The sequence below is a fragment of the Cyclopterus lumpus genome, chromosome 15 (assembly GCF_009769545.1).
Source record: "Cyclopterus lumpus isolate fCycLum1 chromosome 15, fCycLum1.pri, whole genome shotgun sequence".
In the NCBI taxonomy this organism is placed as follows: Eukaryota; Metazoa; Chordata; class Actinopteri; order Perciformes; family Cyclopteridae; genus Cyclopterus; species Cyclopterus lumpus.
In genome coordinates this window covers 7,785,182-7,806,598 of record NC_046980.1, presented here as the reverse complement: position 1 = coordinate 7,806,598, position 21,417 = coordinate 7,785,182, and the positions used below count along the sequence as shown (strand labels likewise).

The window sequence follows — 21,417 nt, the reverse complement described above, 5'->3', positions numbered from 1 at the left end:
AGTGCCTCCAAGCTTTTCATTCAACAGCATGCATTAAGGATCGTTCATCTCAAAATGAATACCTGAAACGGGGAGTAAAAGCAAAGATGAGTATTCCAATAACGGCGATTGTGTGCTGTTCGTCTATGGTGAACATGGGTCAATGGAAGATGTTCAGCATTGACTGCTTGAGTGTGAACAAGTGGTGTTGTGCTTCTCAGAGCCCTTCTGTGTCTCGTCAATGCCCTTGAGGAGCTCCTGGAGGAGCAGAGAGGAGTGGCCGACAGAGGTCTAATCAGTGACCAATCAGCCGCTTCTCCAGCTTGTTTTTCATTTGGATATTGCTGGCCTCCTCTCATAAGTGATCAAATAACCTCTGTGGAGTGGTCTTTACACAGCCAGATTAAACGTGATCACCTTGCCAACATACCCTGGGAGATTGCCATGATTAACAGGCAAAAGAGAATAATGATAATCATATGCAGGATAATAGCCCATACCAAATAGCTGCATGATCTGTACATAAATCACAGCCCATTTCCCACTTTACAAAGACAGGGTTTTACCCTTTGGCTGGATTTTAGGCGACAACAATCTGATTTTGTTAACCCTTATAGATCAAAGATCAGATTATCAGAATTATAATTCAAAATATTAAAATGATGTGCTCACCTTGAATAGCATGAATGTTGCAATGAGGTTAATAAGCCTGGGCTAATATTAACACGCCACTTCAAACAATACAATAATGACTACATGAGAAGGGTTTAGTTGTCGGGTGAAACATTGTAAAACTGCTTCATGACACCCCATAATGTGTACAGTACTTAAAAAGCATGTCAAAGTGTGTGAAAGCATATGTATTTAATTTGATGCCAATGCATATGTTTGCTTGTCTGTATACATATACAGAAGCCAGGAATGGTAAAATTAACACATTTGTGTGGCCATAAACTGAGCAATTGTGTGTGTGCGTGTAATGTATATCATCTATTGAAAGCCTAATCACATCAGAAAAGCTCACGGCACAACACCAGGACGTTACTTTCCCTCGTAAGCAGAGAGGGTGTGTGGTATTTACAGGCTGTAAATACACAACAGAGAGCAAAACCTGCCAGCATCCCGTGAATCAGAGGCAGGTCATGCACAAAGTATAACACAGAGGAATTAATTAGCATCAATTAAATGTGTGATCTATGCGATACGAGCAGAGCGAGCATGCAGGTAAGACCTCTGACGGGCGTTAGCGTTACCCACAACCCTCAGGGAAATCCACCAACGAACTAATCCATATGAGAAGGGAGGTACGTGATGAGGAAAAAAATGGAGAAACAAAGAACCATTAGAGCAACAGGGAGAGAGAGGTATAATACAAGTAATGAGAAAACAAGTGGAACTGGATCTTAACATTTAATCTATAATGAGATTCCCTCTGGAGACTAAACATGGGCGAAGGAGAAGAAAAGGGAAAAAATAAACATGCATCAACAACAAAAAAGTGACGCTATTTCTTTCTTCTTGGCAGGGTCAACAGTGTCCAGCAGTGGAGGAGAGGGCTGCAAGGCTGGAGCCTCAGTAGGCTGCTTGTATACTCTACATATTAAACCCAAAATAATTTTATATAATTACAAGTTGCCTCACGGTAAATATACCATCACTTAAGTAAAATCCATTAGATCAAAGAGTCTTAAGAAAAGGAAAATAGTGAGTTTGCCAGCCTGAGATCCTCAGCAGTTCCAAAGCTCAGGGGTCCAGACAGGAAATCCCCAAATTCCCAATGGCCCAGTTGACAAGTCAGGATATTGGAACAATTAGTAAGGCCCGGCTAGAAGATCTCAAGATCAGAACATCAGGCTCATAGCGAGTAAGCAAACCACAGATGTAGGCAGCAGCTGATCAGTCAAGGCTTTAAAAACAACAATAAAATCTTTAAATTAATTCTTAAACTCACATTTAACCACACTCACCGTCACTGGGATGGAAAGGTCATTCTCGTTAGGTCTTGACGTTTGTTATAAAGCATGTGAGGTCAAAATGAAAGAGATGATATTTCCACTGACTGGACGTGGTGAGCCGGATGCATCACAGTTTTTGGCCCTGCTTGATAGTGCTTCCACACTGCAGGGCCAAAAACAATTATACAGGAAGAAAATGTATTCATGAGACAACAAATATGAACAAAGATACATTAATAGGTATTATAGCAAAAATATAGTTTCCTTCTATCTTCAGCCCAGATTTGTCCACAGAATACTGGTAGGTACAATTAATAATTGTTTGTATGCAGTCTAATTAACAATGCAAATTGCTTTTCCCTGCTTAAAAATACACAAAATGTTCCATTTATTACTATCACAGTAATAACATTGCATAACAAAAAGATGTTTCTTAAAGTGAACGCGACCGTGCCTGCCTGGCATTTCCTGCGAATTAATGATCATGGAAGGCTATCATCTGCACCCTGAAATACCCCATACATATGGAATGAAAGGGAACTCCAAAGCTCCCTTATTAATTGTGCGTCCTGAACTCTGAAGTCCAGCAGGTTTCTGCTGAGTCGATGGAAGGACAGTCCTTCCTTTGATCATCACAGCTTTTAGGGAGGGAGCTAAGGTCATTTAGAAGCTTGAGCCCCGCAGGGAATTAAACGAGGGAATCATCAATTCAGACGGCGCGGTCAAATCCTGTTGCTCAAACACTGCTGATCGGACTTAATCACTGGATCATTACTCTGTGCAGGAAGGAGCCCAGCATCGACACCACGCCCGGACGAAACCGAGGCAGCTCCGGGGGAAAAAATGAGCAGAACTTTATTCCCTATGGGCACCAACTCCTCTACAGGCTCCACTGGCCGGTGCTCAGAGAACTACGTGTTAAACTACTCCGCCTGCACACATTATTAGACCGTCAGAAGCCTCAAGGTTCTTGAGGGAGCTCATAAGATGAAATCCTCAGGCAGGGAAAGGAGAAGAAAGTGGATCTCTTCCACTCTGACGGTTGCTGACGTGACTTTTAGCACTAAGGTCTGAAAAGTGAGCATTTTGTAAACAGATATCAGGCAACTGTGGGGCCAATATTATCTGTTTGATTATCAGCCCCCCACAGAAATATAACGTTTCTATACTATAAGAAAAATGAAAAAAGAAGCTTGTTGGTATAAAAGTCGAAGAGAAAATGAACCTGCTTTTCACTTGATTTATTGTCTCAGTAAATATTGTAAACACAAGTCTTTTTCAATACAACATGATGTTCATTGAGTAAATTATGGTCCCATATAGAGTACATAGACCATGGAGCAGGGTATGCTTTAGGGCGGAGCTCCCTTGTGAATGACAGGTCGCCTCCACAGCGTTGTCGAGTCTAGGCGTCGCTTTTGTTTTCTTCTTACAACTTTTAACCCTTTCACAGTTTTCAGTTCAATAGTGTTTTTCCCCAAAAAATGTCTTATTCAGTGTTCGCCCCCCCCCCCTTCAAAAAACAAGATGGCAAAAACCAAACTATGCACCGACTATACACCCAGTTCCATGATAACTGGCTTGAATTGTGTGCACGTATTCTGGTTATTGCTTTCACGGATCAAAAAAGTTGAGGTAGCTTTTTGGGAAACAACTGATTTTGTCAAACCTTAAATGAGACCATGAGATCATACCTCTCCCTTCTCTTACAGACGGATGGGAGGACTACCTGAAGACATGGCCTCAGGCCCACAGGACAAAACCAATTAAATTGACTGAGTTTGCGACTACACCTACAATCAAGCTGAACTAAATGTGTGTATTAAACCACAGCGCGTCGAACATGAACCCACAAATGAAAAGGAATTGTTCTTTTCAGCGTGCGTGCAGTTTCCATTGCCTTCTAACAGAAGACAAATCCTAAAGAACTGACGTGGTTCTATGTCAGCTTTGTGGACAAGGTTAATTTCCAACTCCTTAAAGAAAGCACGGACGACCATGTTGCGATGAAAAGACTATGAGAAGCATGAGAGCTTCACACCAGGAAGCAACAGAATCAATACAGTGAGGAAATGTGCTGCTGGACATTCGTAGAGAGTAACATGGAAAGCTTACTATAATTATTGAACGATGAAACTGACGTGTGTGGAATAATAACTGAAAAAAGATCATCTGAATAATCATGATATGATTCTGCTGAAACTCATATAATGATTCAAATGAATTACTGAGAAACATTTCACAATCTACCTTATTGAGCCGTGTTACTCTCAGCCAGCTCATTTATTCAGCCCCCTTTGTATTTAAGAACCTTAACAACAGACCATTTGAAAGTCTGTGGGTAGGTAATGATCAACCAACCCTGATCAATAATCAACACTAAAGTACCACAGGAAACAAGAACCTCTGGTACTGTGGTTTTGTTCTCCCTATTTCAAACCCAACATTGATCCCAACCAAAACCAGGTGCCAGGTTCATTCCATTTCTTCTAAAAGCCGATACTGCAAAGTTCTATAAAGCCTCTTCCACCTCGGTAACACAGCAGCGGGATCAACTCTATCCATACTGCACATAGTCAGATATATTTGAAAAGGGTGATATTAAGAGGCAATGAAAGACGCCGAGATGGGCCGCGTTGGATTATTAAGGGTAAGAACGGCAATGGTATGGGTTAGTTTAAAGGGATGGCAAAAGCTAAAAGGGCATTGACAGCACGGAAAATTGAGGATTGAAAGGCATTACAGGACGACCGAGATTATTGATGACACATTTCAAGAGCCTTTCCTATTCAGACCTTGTGTTCCGATAGAGGAACGCGTAATCAGAGATTTATTATGTTTAAGGCAAAATCCCAAAAGCTGTGCGCCAGTTCCTTCGCTGTGGGGGGGGGGATGACACTGAGCCCCTGCAAAACACACCAACACACACATCCAAACACATGCAATAATATTTGCAAACACATTAATGAACACCAGCAGCGGCACAATCTGTATCTGGCTCGTAACAAAAGCTGCTATTAGCCCCTTAACAAATGGATCTGATGCCAGGCAGGAATGTAAAAAAATATATAAATAAAAATCCCCCTGCGAATGTTCTGAAACCGGCGAGAGCAGCTTGTCTTTGGAGGTAAAGCAAACAGACCCAATCAATTAAACATCGCAATCTGCCCCGAGAACTATTAAACATGGATCATGTGTTGAATGTGCGGCTACCGGGGCGGGCGGGGGGTTGAGATGGACTCATATTCTGGTTAAATCACATAAATATTTTCAGATCAAGTCAGGAAAGAGCATTAAAATGGAATTTAGCTCAAGTACTTAATTCCACCTAACTAACCAGAAAACACCAGATGTGTGGCTCTCAAGAGATTCTCCTAAATTAACGACAAATACCAAATAGAAGCCAGCCCTTGGAAATATGGACACACAAACGCACGCTGCAACCATTCCAGCACCACTCGGCCAGAGCCGTGCAGCCACTTCGACTCTCGGGCTGAAGTGTTTTCTCTCCACTGGGCCTGGAAGGGGGGGGGGGGGGGGGGGCATCACTGCTCGCTCCAGCCTGTCTTTTTTTTCCGTGACACAGAACGAAGCTCCACGTTCCTGTCGTTAATCTCCAATACCATCTCTGTTGCTCACGCGATTACATTATATCAAGCGGTTGTGAAATGAGCGTGGCTAATTTTATGTAAAAGAGGGCACTGCTCAGTATGCAGTCATTATGACACAAATAATACGAATTCCCTCCAGAGTCGGTATCGGCATTTAAAAAGAAAAATTTAACTGACTGATTTTATCACGCGGTTATTCAGTTATCTAGAGGGAGAAATCATTGTGCTTATGACATGTTTTAAATGATAACGCCTCCCTCGCGCTCCAGCATGCGCCACCGCCTTTTATCTTGCCTGCATACGCAACACATTTCCACTCTTATGTCAGCCTTGTCAACAGGTGGACGTGGACAATTTGCTGCCTCGAGTAGGGAGCCGTTGCCATATCAACGGATGCATCGGTTCAAGGCAAGGTTTATTATGATGACAGTACCGTGCATCCTGACCATGCAGCAGAGTCCAAACTTGACATCTTGTTATGTGGTTTTTGAAGAATCGCAATTCATTAGCATGCCGCCAATGCAGGAATAACAAGCAAGCTAGTTTGTTGTAAATTCACACACACACACTCACACACACACACACACACACAGTGACTTCGCTTCAACTACATACAAGCCTGTGACAAAAGCACAAACACTGTTTGTGCCAGAATAAATGCGCCTGTGTCCAAGAGTTTCCATTTGTGTGCTGTTAAAAGGAGGCTTTGTTAGGGCAGTGAGTGGGCATGCAGTGAGTCAGTGAGGGACACGTATTCAACCGCGAGATGCCTCGTTTTTCTAGCCTCTCTTCCTGGTTACACGACCTGCCAGGGCGTTGCTAGCAGGAAGCGGCCTCTGCCAGAAATGATGACATCGCCTTGATAGACATCCTCCTGCTATCCAAGAGGAAAAAAGAAAGATGGATCTGAAACGATGCCCCCGCCTCCTCCAACACTGTTCCTCTAGCTTCTCCCCTCGAGGCGATCTGCTTCTCTTCGCTTCCTACTCTTCTCTTTTGTATATCTTCATACCGCCTTTAAGACTTTTTTTTTCTAATTTGTGATGCTGATGTTGTCCAGGAAAAATATGCCTCCACATACTAAAAGTTTTTGTCGTATTCCCCGTGTTTGACCTCGGGAAAAAAAATGTATCTCTCAGCATTTCACAAAAAAATAAATGTTTCTGTTGTTGCCCAGGACACAGTTTGCTGCTGTGCCAATCGGGAAGGCACTGAAAACTAAGGCTCTAAGTGGCTGATAATCACGGGAACCAATCTTATTTTCCGCCTGAGGGTGTATTGGTTATTTTGCTCTCTGTGTGTGTGTGTGTGTACTTTTGTCAAATGTCTACCTGGATGGTGTTTTAATCACCCTGTTCCAAAGTGCAGCATATATAAAGGCTAACCACATCATTGTTTGGAAGTTGCTGGTTGGGTGTTGCTTTTTCCACTGTGAAAATATTATTGTCCTCCTTTCTGATTGCAACATAAAGATCCGCTGGTTGGACTGAAGATAGGATCTCATCTGGTCTTCACGCCGGTTTGTATGCAGTTTATAAAATAAAGCTAAATATTCCTCACTAGACCCGCAGGTTTCTTTGACCTCTTATTGAAAAACAGATGATAGAACGGATGAGAACATGCATTATGCATTTCCATTATGTGAGAGTCGAGGCATGTGCTTATAATATTTTAAAGCCACTTGTCATGTGCCTTCACATCTTAAACTCAAATATTAAATGTTATGTGGATGACCAGACTAAGCCTGGCCAGACAATAACAATAAGATGGCCATTTCTGATGACTGACCCCCTTCTTAGGCCACATGAAGGCTATTCTAACTTTGCAAGCGCAACATCAGTTGCAAAGCAGTAGGTCTTGGGCTTTAGTTCATCTATGGGAAATCCACTATACGGTTGATCAGAGGGTGTGGTGATTAATAAATATATTCTCAGCCAATCACGTCGCTGGTCTAATAGCTCTGAAACAACTGTACTAATCAAAGTTACGCATGACGACAATAGCTCAATAAATACACTCTAACTCTGTTTACGTCTATCTGGACTTTAGAAAAGGTTGTCTTTGTTTTAGCACCGGGCCAAGCCGCAAGCGTGAATGCCAGGATGTTGAGCCGCACAGCAAAAACAAAAACAAAAACATCAACATTCAAGCCAAGGCTCACAAAGATGTACCGAATCTGCATGCCAGGTAAAAGAATCTCAAACTCACGATCAGTTACACACACAGTAAACCCTAGGCCAGTGCACCGTGTACGTATTCACACACTCCTCATGTGCTTTTCATTTCTTTTGTGGGAAAAGCAATCAGGCAGTGATTGAGATGACACAAGATAACTGTCGCAGCAAAATGCTTTGGAAACATGTTTGAGGCCAACAAAATGACTGCATGCCTCAGGGTGACATGATAATGGGAGAGGATGAACCTGCTGTCTCATTCGAGTGAAATAATGCACGTGGCCTTTGGTTTTAAATAGTGCATCAACGCCGCTCTCTTCGCCGCCCGTTTTGTCTGAGTAAAGTGAACCTCCGTAACAAGTAAAACATTCATCCAGCTGACGTAAAAAAATGAAATAAATAGTCTTTGAGCTTGCTTAAACCATCTTCTCTGGAGTGGCCATGGTTGAAGCTTTGATAAACCAACACAAATATTCAGATAGTCAGAGCACTTTCCATTCCACAAAGTCTCGTTGAAAACAAAACAAAAGCTAAATAAAAGCTGACATACAGACAACCCCAGTTTAGCCTCTAAATGTAAAAGCATTAGCTCTGTTTACACAACAGTAAAGCTGGTAAACAGGATAAATACACAGCGGACACACTGCTGCAACACCACGACTCTACCCTGCATGAAGGTGGCAAATACAATATCTACTTAGATTCTTTTTAAATATATATATTTGTTGTCAGACTAGCACTAAGGCTCTAAGCATGCTAATGTCGGTCAGTCAGTCTACCTCTTGGCTCCAGACTGAAATACCTCTATATGTAATAACTGCCAGGATTACAATGACATTTTGAACTGATATCCAAGAGCCCAGAGGGTGAATCCAAATTGGTGATGGCCCAACTTTTCTTCCAACGCCACCACCAGGTCAAGTATTTACACCATGCAGTGAATTATCCCAACACCCACCAGTTGTTTGGTTCCCAGACCATGTATCCATCTGACGTTGGCGATACCCTGACATCCCCTTTAGTTCCACCATGAGGTTCACATTTGTATTCCTTAGTGAAATGTCTCAACAATGGATGTATTGCTATGAAATTGATCATCACAGTGAATGCTCCAGGAGAGCTGTTCAATGGATCAGACTGTGGTTGTGCTGGACAGCTTCCAGGTGTGGAAGTGTAACTGTGTAAATGTGATCAGGGTGTCCATGAGAAAACAGTCTACTAATGGACACAAAATGACTGTCAAGGGTTGTGAATCTAGCTCAGTGCTCAAATGTCAACAGCCTGTGGAGAGCCTCCGTGGCTTCAGCTGCCAGCAGGACTGACCATCACTGTGGACCGCAGACCAAAGCAATTATCAATATTCACAGTTCTCAATTTAAAGTGAAGAGTATGTCAAAAATGATTATGAAAGGGTGATTTAAACCTGAAAAGAACTGCTAAGACTCCTTGTTTTGGATATGGTGAGTTGGTCATGTTGGTGTGGTGTTGGTAGTTTCTGCGTCTTTAATAAATGATCTTTACATTGAGAAATTCAAACATGTATTACAGTGATGATCAAAACAATGGCACGTTGCTCTGATAACAATCCACAGAGAACTCACACGCTTGTACAACATAAATTAGGCCTACACATCCAACGGGTGATCCCAGGGTCATTTGTCTTGATGTGGCATTGAGATGGATTAGATAACATGACTGTTGTGCCGGCCGACTGTAATACTGAAATATGTACTCAGCTCAACTTTGAAACAATAAGAAATTAATTATTGATCAGAGACTTATCTCTCTATCCTCAGCTGAAGTAAGACAGATGATCTGCTGTGTTTTTTTTTCTCATCATTACAATAAACTGAATACGTGCATTTCACCATTTACAGGCAATAAATAACTTCCCATGTAAAATATAGATGTGATGGAGCAAATACTGTTACAGTGAAAGAGAAGACGAGATGACTGAGCACAAAAACTACTGACTCAAAGGATAAATCAAGTCATCATTAAATTCAAAAAGCGGAGTAATATTTCATTGGCTTGTGATGATTTACACTGTGGAATAGAGCCAAAGGCGTATTCATTAGCCAAACAGTTTGAAATGCATCTTAGGGTGCTGTTTGACCCAGTTTCCAGTGATGCCCGCATGTTTCACCCTCTACACTCTTTTAGGCCTTCGCTCATAAGGTTTAAGCTGGGTTTTGATTTCACTCAGGGACGGCTTACACACTAGCTTAGCCTCATCTTTGGATACGATCCATGTTGCCTGGGCATGGTAGAGGACCCATGGCAGTGAGAGAGAGACAGAGAGTCGGCGACTCAGCGAGGAGGGATTCTTGTGACAGATGGTCCCACTCGGCATCCGTGTCTTTGGGCAGTAATGCAGACAATGGCTCCCAAATACATTTTGGCATCTCTTCATCGACGAGGCTCGTAAGCCGAGTCCGAATAACTTCGCCCCACTTGTCTTCCATACGGCCAGACATTTAACAGCCTCTGCTCCTTTTGTCCCCCCCCCCACTGCATTATCTTTTCCTCTGGCTTCTGCCTTCTGCCATCTTCATCATCCCGCTTTCTCCCTCGTCATCACGCTTCCTCGCCAGTTCACCCTGCTTCACCCCTTTACCCTCACTAAAACTCCTATTCCCACCCCGTCTCCTCATACACCGCCCGCGTCTCCTTCCTTCATCTGCCTGAAAACGGGGCGTGAAGTCGGAGATAGCCGCGTAGCATTTCTTTGGCTGACTCCTATTTAGCCTCTAATAGGATTTACTTCATGGCTGATTTTCTGCTCCTTGTGTTCCTTCCTGGAATGAAGTTTTCTTGCTGCCAATAGTGCAGGTTGGTGGGTAGTAAAGTATACACATACAAGAGTGTGTGACACACTACCTCTCATCAAACCAGCACCATTTTTCCAACTTGCTTTGATAAAATCACCTCAAACACCCACACACACACACACACACACACACACACACACACACACACACACACACACACGCGCGCGCACACGCACAAACACACCACGATGCACCAACAAGCAAATCTTCTCCTTCCAGTCCCTGTCATCCCGGCAGCTCAATAAAGTCGAGGCATAACAGTGTGTACAAAGAGAAATGATACTCATAACACGTGGGACTGCGATGTATTACAACGGCTGGAGACCGGGGGCCTCATCAGCATCAATCTGACTGTACGGGACATCTCCTTTGGGCCACCTCTCGCTCTCTTCTCCGTCTCTGTCTCAGTCGGCCTCTCTCACTCAGGTAGAGTAGTATTGATGGCCAATCCCCAGCGGTGTTTGGGGTCGTGGCAAAGCACTAACATCTGTCACAGTGTTCTCTACAGCTCGTTATAAATCTGTCTCACCAGAGAAGACAGGAACATGAATAAGACATGGGGCTGAGAGACCCATAAATGGTGAAAGCATACGTTGTGTGTTCATGTGTAGGCATTATAGGCAGCTCGTTGAGTTATGTATTGCATGTGTGCAGGTGGTCTGATATATTTCTTGCTGTTTTAGCCATTTTTCATACATCAGATGCTGCTGTCATGTCAGAAAAATCAATACAGGTGCTAAATGTCTCTCAAGCAACAATTACAGCAGCGGGCCAGGATGAATTTGGTCGCCTGATAGTTTGATGTCATGGTCTGACAGTGCTAAATGACCCAAATCGTATTCTCTGATGCCAAATTTAGGATTCTTGTGCACACCGTGGGAGGAGCAAACCGTCAAACATCAATCAAGATTTGTATTCAAAATGTATCGGCTGTTCAAATGTGTTTTTCCTGCATTTGTCCTTCACAGACAGACAGCCATCATACCACCCAGGAGCCATTAGTCAGCCTTATACACAATGACCCCCCCCAGAACATCCTCAATCAAATGTGCCAGTGTGAAAAGTGATGAGAATACTTTGAAATCAGCCCTCAGCTGTCTGCTAGAAAGGCAGCATGGGGAGTGTGATGAATACATGAATGCACAAAGGTCCAACGTGACTGCCACTCTCTCTAATTAGCTCAACGCAGTAATTCTGTTTACATCGCACACCAAAGATAACTTTCCAGTTTTCTGAGAAAAAAAAAGCGGTTGAAATATTTCATATCTTTATTTATTCATTTATTTGTGGGACTCCGTAATAACTTTGGTGAAATCTCTGCGTGTCACAACAACACTCGCCCTGTTTACTCAAATTAAAAGATGACTAAGATCTCTGCACATGGTGACATTAAGCACGCTGCAGATGAACACAGATCAGACGTGGCGTTTAGGTGAATTTACATTTTTAGTCAGCAGATCAAGCCTTCAGACTCAAATGGCAAAATATTGTTTGAAGACTTCACAGGTTGGGTTAAAAAAAAAAAAAAAAAAGAAGTGTTTTATATAATTGGATATCCAAAATGTCTCTGTGTACCTTTCAAGAGAAATCTGAGAACTGCCAAATGAAACATCTGTTACAGCTGTCGAGACCATGTGACACTGCAGGAGAGGAATACTGACCAGCTGTTCCTGTGCAGCATAGAGGACAAAACTGGTAGGCATACTAGGCAGGTCCAGCATTTAACAGCCCTGACCTCCCTCTCTGTAGCTGGCTCTCTTGCTCTGCAGCACTTGCCAGACAACGCTGACTCTGGCTATTCTAAAAGAAAAAGCTGGAGAAATACATATTCTTTAGTGAGTCTGTCAGCCCACAATGGACTACGTCTCCCATAGGGCCTCTCCTGTGTCATTCACACCATACGGTGTGGATGACACAGGTATAGAAGGACAAGGAGAGGTTTGTATTATCCATAGAACTCAGTTACCAAACGAAGTGTGACAGAAAATATGACCTGTGTTACCTTGTAAATCTCGTCCAGGAGATAAAAGGAGTTGTAAGGAAGCAGACAGAGAAAAGAAGGAGTATGGCAGTAGTGTATAGTAAGCAGTAAGCCAAACAACCATAACACTTAACATACAGTACTCCAAAAATATCCATAACACACAAAAGCATAGCACTTGGCACACACACAATACCAACACATTCAAGCCCTGTGATACACTGTTAATCACACATCCGTTGTTGCCCTGTTACACAACAAATACATGAACAGTCCACACAAGCAGCAGCAATGAGGGGCATCTATCTCTCACTGTGTTATCGGGAGCTCAAACCAAGCGTGGCGGACCAAGTCAAGATACAACTTCTCAGGTCAATAGAAGGCAGGACATCCATTTCAAGTGTGTGTGTTATCCGCACTATTAAAAAGCCCTCACTATGCATGTATGTGCACAGCGATGCAGCGAGCTGAACACACTTCCGATAAAGGTTTCACCAACGTAGAGACTAGCTGTTACAGCTGATACGAACTATCACCAGCGGAAGCTCAACATCAACATTACATCTTGTAAACATACACAAGAGTAAACGTAAAAAAAGAGTGAAATACACAACAGTTAACCCGACCTGGCGACTGAATGGTGTATTAGCAACACATTAGCAGCGTGGCTAACAGCGTGGCTTCGCAGCGAACCCATCAGAGATAAACACACTAAACCACAAATCAACAACCACAAAGCCACGGTGGTAAAAAGGATATAGCTACAGATGATGCACCAACAAGGGTATTTGTGGAGTAGATCAAATAAGTCTGTCTGTCAATATTTGCCTGGAGATCTGACAAATGAGTGGATGTCCCAATGTCAGCAAAGCTGCCGTGCAACTGTATGACAGTCGTGGTTGCTACTAGCAACTGAATGTTCAACCAACTGCCGGTGGCAAAATGAAGATACCGTTTGAAAACCTGCGGCGAATGACCCTCAGGTTGGATGGGTTTGGAGCTGTGTGAACACAGCAATCACACTCGAGATTCCCTGTCGGCTCGTGCATTGCCTGAGAAACAGCTCACGAGAAACATGCATAGATTTATAGAGATAATCGAGTTGTGTCATCTGAAGAATAATTGCCATGCGGGGTGTGTGGTGCTATGCGCCCGTATGAGGCCATCTCTGACTGCGATGGGTTTTTCTTAATTGAGATATTTTTGTATTATTATAAAATATCTAGTACCAGCCAGAACCGATATTTCATCATAATTGCTTAGATATATTTTAATGAACACTGGTATATTAACTACATAAACAAACAATTAGCAATAGCCAACACGCTGCTGGTGCTCCATCATAAAGAAGGAAACGAGAAGGAAGTGTTGGAACGCTCTTGTATGTTTCTGTGTGAATAAAAACGAACCAAGCGGCAAATTTAACTACTATTTTTCCCTAAATTGGAGCAAAGCACACAAACTGCAGTTCTGAAAATGACATTCGGCTTGGTTTGTTTTGTTTATGCTACTACTGCACCAAGTAGAGAGGCAGAAGCTGGACATTTCAACCATTTTACATTATATGCCATCTAGATTTATTCTATTTGTTCAGACTGGCCAAGCTAATCTTTCTAGCTATATTTCCCTCTGGCAACTGCCATAAGTTTTCTATTTTACCTGAAGAGAGTCATACTCCGCCTTTCGAACGTTTGCTCTTCTAAACAGGGATTAAACTTTTTCTTTACCAGAAATTGGATGACCAGTATGCAACCAACTAAAGGTTAAAACTACACGGATGCTAAGTGGTGGGCCTTGCAGTGTGAAGGGATTAAATGGTGAAGGGTATACCTCTGCCGCAACATCACTTAGCTGATTATGCTACCAGCAGGCCGTTATACAGCCCATTGGGGCGCTTAAGACAGATTTGAATAACCACTGGGTAATTAACATTGGTGGGTAAAATGGCCTGATCATCCCCCCTGCGTAGAGCTGGCAAAAAGGTAATAAAACAAACAAACAAATCCATTACCATGATTTATGCAACATTATAAAATTCTCCTGGACAATAATAGTGAAAGGGCAGCATTCCATCACATTTAGAGCACAGCGAGTAATGAGTTGTCATAAGCAGACAATCAGATGGAGGATCTTACACTTTTAAAGGAACCCTTATATCAACTGTTGTCATTACAGATTGGAGCACAAGGGGAAAAGAAGAAAGAAGAATTGCACTGCAAGTTCTCTTCAAAGTCTATTGGCTTACGGGGCCAGAAAGAGCAAATTAAGAAATCCTCCTCGACATTACCTTGGCAGAGGTTAGATGAAAATTGAGGGTCACTAGTGGTGTGGGTGTGTGAAAAGGACACAATGGGACAAAACACAAAACATATTACTGCACATTAGAGGAGCGGGGATCTACTTCCTCTAACTGCGTCCAGATGGCCATGTTTTCTCAGTGCGAAGTGCATGCTTTAAAATGAACTGGGAACCTGCAGGGGTTTGACAAACCTACGAGAACACCTCATAAAAAAGGATTTTTAAACCACTGCCATAAAAAGGTGGGCCACGATTAATTTAATACCAATTAGCAGAATCTGTATGTTAATCATATCCCTGATGATTAGTTTCAACTTGTTTAGCGACGCTACTTTGGGGCCAGAATGAAAAGTCTCAACAACAACTGGATGGATTGGCATATAATTTAGTAAATACATTCATAGCTCCAAGAGAATGAATCCTAACGACCTTGGTGATCCCATGACCTTTCATCCAGTGTCGTCGTCATCATCGGGTCAAAATGTCGAGCGGCACCCGGAGCTGGAATGGCGATTTGACTTTGTGGGTCTCAGTGAGGTGTCTCTATGGTGCATTAGAGCAGTTGTCTCAACCTTTTGGAGTTGCCAATAATCAGGTTGAAGTTTTCTCCTCCCCAGTGTTCTTTAGTTTGTAGTAGTTTGTACAGATAGCACCTAGTTGTTGTCCAATGTGCTCCAGGCTCTGGGGATTTTAGATGCGTTACATTACTTTTTCTCTCCTAATGACCCGCGGGAAAATCCCCCGTCAGAACCTCACATGCACACTCACTTTTACTCTCACAAAAACTAAATAAAATCTATCGTGAGGCAATTATATAGTGTATCACTGGTACTGGCAATGCCATGTAATAAAAACATCCAATCTAAAATACGTTATTTAATTTTTAATATGTTCACTAATGTCTTCCTCCACTATCCTCTGGCGACCCCCTGAAATTAGCGTGACGCCCTTGAAGCTCCTGACCGCATAATAAAAACCACCGCATCATCTTTTTATGAGGTGTTTTCTTAATTTTTCTTGTCCCTAATGCTTTGATACCAAGAAAAAATTCAAAAATGTTGCACAAACAGTAAATGGTTCAACCCCATGTCATCCCAATCCTTCGAATAGATGAATCCTTACACTTGGTAATCCGTGTGAACACATCCTCTGAGCAAGCACAGCCAAAAACAATCCACCTCACAGGCTAAACTTAAAATATGCATAAATTCAGATTTACATAATCACCAACAAGGTTGGCAGCTTTGCCGTCCCCTTTGCCACATCATTTGACTAAAAAGCAAGACAGAAAACCAAACAAGACAAAAGTTATTAAAGCTTTGTTTCTTATGGGTGTCTATCTGGCCTAAAGGCCAAACTTTAAAGGGGAAAAGATAATCTGGGGGGGACAAATCTCCATATGTGTGAGGAACCAGTTAGAATGCACATTCCTTTATTTTAAAAAGTTGTCACAGCCTGATTTAGATGCCATTCATCGGACGTATTATACTCTTGAGACATTCAACTATTGCATCCTAACTTCAGATGACACTGGTACCGTAGTATAGGCTGTGGCCGTGCTCTGAACATAAACTTTCTCAGGTTATTACTGACTTTATGATCACATCCTTGTGAGACCCAGAGTGATGACTGGCTGTTATTAGCTAAGTGAGTAAGTAACGTTCAAATTGATCAGAATGGCAGTACATGCAGTTAAATCGTGCATAGCCACATTATGGGACTCATGGCAACCTTCCCTTCAAGATAAATGGGTAAAACAAAATCCTCCTTGTGTCTTATCTTGATCTTTATAAAGTACAAACACTGAAAGGGAAATAGCATAAATAGGGGGTGAGGTGGTTGCACCGATCAAATGTGTGTGTGTTGTTATTCTGTGACAGTATTGCAAGCTGATAGCATCTAACAACCTCATGACAGGCTTCAGATAAGATACCACCGAGACAGATATATTCCTCTGAGTTTTCTCGCTCCCGGTGTTGAAATCGGCCCCATTCATTCTCTCCAGTTGTTCCAGCCTATAAATAGGATCGCATCTGCCAGCTGTGTGGTCAAGCAGTATATCCAGCCAGCCTTGAGCTGTCATCTTTAAACGATAAGAGCGTGGGAGGATGGAATAGTTGAGTGTCTGCATGCGTGGTGGCGGTGCGACGTTCTCGTTAATATATGTTCCACCAGCGCAAAGACAAAGGAAGCCAAATGAGGACAAACATGACGCTGCAACTATACTCCTCTCACTTGGCTGATAAATGTTCCTTCTCTCTTAATTCTTATCCCGCTCTTCTTTTGTCCACTCATGTTTATTCATGTCTCGATCATAATTCTCTTCTCGCTTTTCTGCTGTTACTCGTAGGTATTTTTATCCTCATTGCTCCCCTCACCCTTAATCTCCCTGCCTTCCTCTATGCGACAGCCACTATCTTCTCCACCTCTATCATCGCTTCCTCGTTCCCCTGACTCACTCACTCCCCCGTTTGTGCCCACCACCCCCTCCCTCTTCTCCATTGCGATGGGAAGGTCCTCCTTACTGCCACTCACAGCGGGATGGCAGCGAACAAAAGAGCAAAGCAAAAGGTCAACGTATCCCCGTTGTCACTCAACACCCTGCCGTGTGGCTAGTGCAAGAGTCAGGGGCCTCCCATTGATCCTCACGTCAAAGCCGGCATGTTATTCCCAACTCTCTCCAGAAACTGAATGCCCCTAATCGGCCACTTCCGTGAATATTTGATGATGAGGAGTCTAACCGTAAACAGTAATTAGGAATGTTAAATGATGCCCAATCAAGGTAAACAAAAGGCAATACAAGCAGAGAAACTATATGACTGCAGAGCTAGTTATTGCTCATTGAAATCATTCAAATTCTCTCCACGTTTTTTTTTTTTTACAGCATCATCAGCAACCTCTGTATATCCTTAGGCATTTGAACAGGCGTGACACATTGTTTTCAATTATTATCTGGGGGATTGTCTAAAGAAAGCCACTTTAAGGTAATTAGTATTCAGAGTTCATTGTGTAAACTCTTCCCCAAGTGTATAAGGGTTAAACTCTGTATTTGACTACTGAAATAATTAGAGCATTGCTCAAATGGAAAATTATTTACAGGCAAGTCTGTTTAATTACTACACTGTTGCATCTCAAGCAACAGCGACCAGTAAATTAGCCAAGTCATACTAGTGTGTAATAATTTTTTTTTTTTCAAATGTTATCTCTTGCAGCAACAACCTGGAATATTTTTCTCCGATTACTTTTACTTCAAGAGCCCGAATGACAGGATTTAAGTCTTCAGAAGTATTGTGGATTAGAATACTAGATATCTGAGACTTTGGAAAGGACCACAGCTAAATGGCATGAGATAATTATAGCAAAAGGACATACATCTTTCTGCGCACGTCAGGAGCACTATGAATAGTAATAACTCATCTAGGCCTTTTTGCAACTTGGGACAAAAGTACAGACTGGTAACAAACTGCAGGGGACATCAACAGCCTCTGAAGGTCCCTAAGAACCTATTAAAGTCTCACTGATTTATTTTAGTTGAAGACTTTTAATCACTTTTTCCAGTCAACTGTATGGGACATCCATGACTGAGACATAACCTTGACGAAAATAATTTAATTGCTAATTTCGAGGGTGGTTTGTGGAGGTGTGTACATTCTGAGCACTTATGGGGAAGCCAAATGAGGCAGAAAAAATATTCCAACGGAAAAAAAATCTGTAAGGTGATAAATGTGCACAAACAACATTTGGTGCTCATCCTTCAAAGAGACATAAAAGCTGGAAATATATTTCACTCACGCGATAACAGAAGTGGCGCTGGAATTACATTTGATCAACTTGAAATTATTTTTATTCTCAAAAAACATATTATCTTTAGCTGCTGTGCTCTAACTCAATGCTTCCACCTAGCTTTTCAACCACAGAAGACACCTTGCTTTTGGTACAATGGTGCCACGCGCGCACACACACACACACACACACACACACACACACACGCACGCACGCACACACACACATGGAGCATCAACAATGAGCGGGTGACTGATCAACATGTGAAATGAACAGCACGCTTACCTTCCTGCACAGCCTGGAAAGGGTTGTTGGGCTCGATAAGTTTCACTGAGTGGGTGATTTTCTCACTCTGCAGAATGTCATCGTTCAGACTCAGATCTGAGATGGCAAGTTGGAAAATCTCGTCATCTCGCCCAGAGTTTTCCTCGAATATGGCACCTGTTGAATAGAACACTCGAGACGATGAGGTTTGAAGTGCAAAGGTACTTTCATTACGGACGTTGCTATATGTCAGACTAAATTGTTATATTTATTTATTGCCGTTTATTGTATAAAGCGCATCAATGTGATGCGTGATTTTGTGACGGTAAAGTTCAGTTGTGTGTGGTTTATTGAGCCTTGAAATGTCAGCACCATGGAGAGCGACACGGCCACGTCACACAAACTCTGCTAATTGATGCATAAAGTAGCCACACTTAGAAAATAAATGGCCGTCGTGTCTACTCGATCGATGGCACCCTCCCCAATAAGCAGTATAGGCCTGGTGTGGGAGGCATAGTGAAGCTTAACTGTGTCCCTGACTCCCCCTCCACCCCCACCCTCTCCTCTTTCTTCCGTCTGTTTATGGCATCAGCTGATATTATGGGACGCACATATATCACAGAAAAAGGTTTCAGGAAATGAGAAGTATAATTTGAGGTAGGCTACCCGAACGTTACGCGGGGCATCAGCCAATATTATCTGGAGGGAGTCCCACCTCTGTATTAGGCCAGTGACTGAGCACCTGCTGCTTGCCAGACTGTTGCAGTAAACTGTGAACACCAGCAGCAGCAGCTGCAGCAGCATCAGCGGAGGAGCACCGAGACTGAATGTGCTCACAGTGACATTGACATTTTTATCTGAGATTGCAACGCCAGTAATGATAAGTGGCCACGCGACTAAAGGGGGACATAAACCAAAGCAATTACTCAGTGTGAGTGCCAGTGTGAATTCAAAAACTGTACAATGTAATGCGATGTTTAGGGACAAACAGATCAGATTCATTTGCACGTCGTGATGAGTTTAAATCACTAGAGCTGCCTCTTTTGTTTCACAGAAGGGGGGGGGGGGAAAAAAAAGGCAGCTCTGGTTTGAAGTTTGAGAACAAAGAGGCTCTATACGTTTTGCATCTCTAAAACGAAACTCCACTGACATCCCCCCCCCCCCCCCCCCCCCCCCCCCCCCCCCCCCTACCCCCCCCCCGTCTTGTTTTTGACATTGCAGTCACGTTCCGGTGAAAGTTGAAGCTTGTCGGGTACAGAGAAGAGCCAGCCTGGTCTTAAAAAGCCTCAGTCATTTGGCTATTTGGACATTAATTTCGTCAAAGCGTCTCTACGATCCCGGCCCTCTTACTGTGACGTCCGTGTTTTGAATACACAATTGCAATTCCCAGGCCACCGTTGGTGAGGGTTAGAAGAAATGTCTGCAGAAAAAAAGGGCTGATCAATAAATAACTGCAATAAATGATAAGAAAAACAGCTGTGGCAGTAAAGGTCAGGAGGCATGGCTGTTTACAAAACGCCAACTTTTCAACTCGCTTGAGAGTCAAAGTGTTGCTTAAACAACAGGATGCAGGCTGAATAGACTATTTATCCCGCCCTCTCACCAGAACCCTGTGATCAACGCAGTATGCGCCGGCTGAGCTTTATCCCCGCACGCGTTGCCGTTTACACCCGTCATGTTGTTTGATCGGACGCTTACCGATATGTATGATGGAGTCCGCTTTGGCCAAATTGCATTGCAATATCCACAGGGAAAGGCAGATCAGCAGCAACTCCATCTCGGGATTTCAGCGAAGCGGCTCATCCAAGCTCTGCTCGACTGTCCTATACTGTCCAAATGGAGCACCCAAAGAAAAAAGGAAAAAGAAAAAAAAAGATGATCAAAACCCAGCGCAAAACAGAACCGCGGTCCTCCTCCTCCTGGCAGACCAGACCCGCATGAAACCTCACACAATGATCGTCTCTCTCTCTCTCTCTCTCTTTTTTTTTTTTTTTTTTTAAACCAACAAAAACAAGCCGACCGCAGGAAGGTGGGCTCAAAAAGACCAGGAAGAACCGACGGGGACCCGAGGTAAGACTGAAAGGACAGGTGGCCCGGTGAGAGAACCCGGCGTTACCTCTCTCACTCTCGCCTCTCCCCCTGCGCTCCGGCGTCTAAAGCATGGCAAGCAGCAAAAAAAAAAATGTGGAGGAGGGACACCCCTCTAACTACACACGGACAGACGCTCACATACACACTCTGAAAAGAAAACACACACACACAAGCACACGCAGAGAGACACACGCTCGTCAGTTCGGTCTCGATCACGTGACTGCAGAGACTTCACGACTCGGGCTGCTGTCCCGACAAGCCGGGTAGAAATGATTTGGACTAGCTGGAGAAAGACGCATGGAGGGCCGACACACACACACACACACACACACACACACACACACACACACACACACGATTGGAGGTTACAACAAGTCTATCAGCCTACATGTGCCTCATTGAAAAGACAGACAAGCGCGTGACAAACGCTCACGCGCACAAACCAAACGT

The 21,417-nt window shown here is 43.1% G+C and overlaps 1 protein-coding gene across 2 annotated transcripts in view; it reads right to left on the bottom strand.

Moving 5' to 3' along the window:
* Positions 1-21,109, bottom strand: part of grid1a (glutamate receptor, ionotropic, delta 1a) — a 183,606-nt gene extending 162,497 nt beyond the window's left edge. Inside the window, exons 1-2 of one of the 2 annotated variants that reach the window (XM_034552247.1) lie at positions 20,575-21,109; positions 18,898-19,053 (exon numbers count right to left, since the gene is read on the bottom strand). In XM_034552247.1, the coding sequence (XP_034408138.1) occupies positions 18,898-19,053; positions 20,575-20,653 (235 nt within the window). In that variant the 5' untranslated portion in view covers positions 20,654-21,109. The remainder of the gene's footprint in view (positions 1-18,897; positions 19,054-20,574) is intronic. The other variant, XM_034552246.1, reaches the window with a different exon arrangement.
* Between the last annotated feature and the right edge of the window lie 308 nt (positions 21,110-21,417).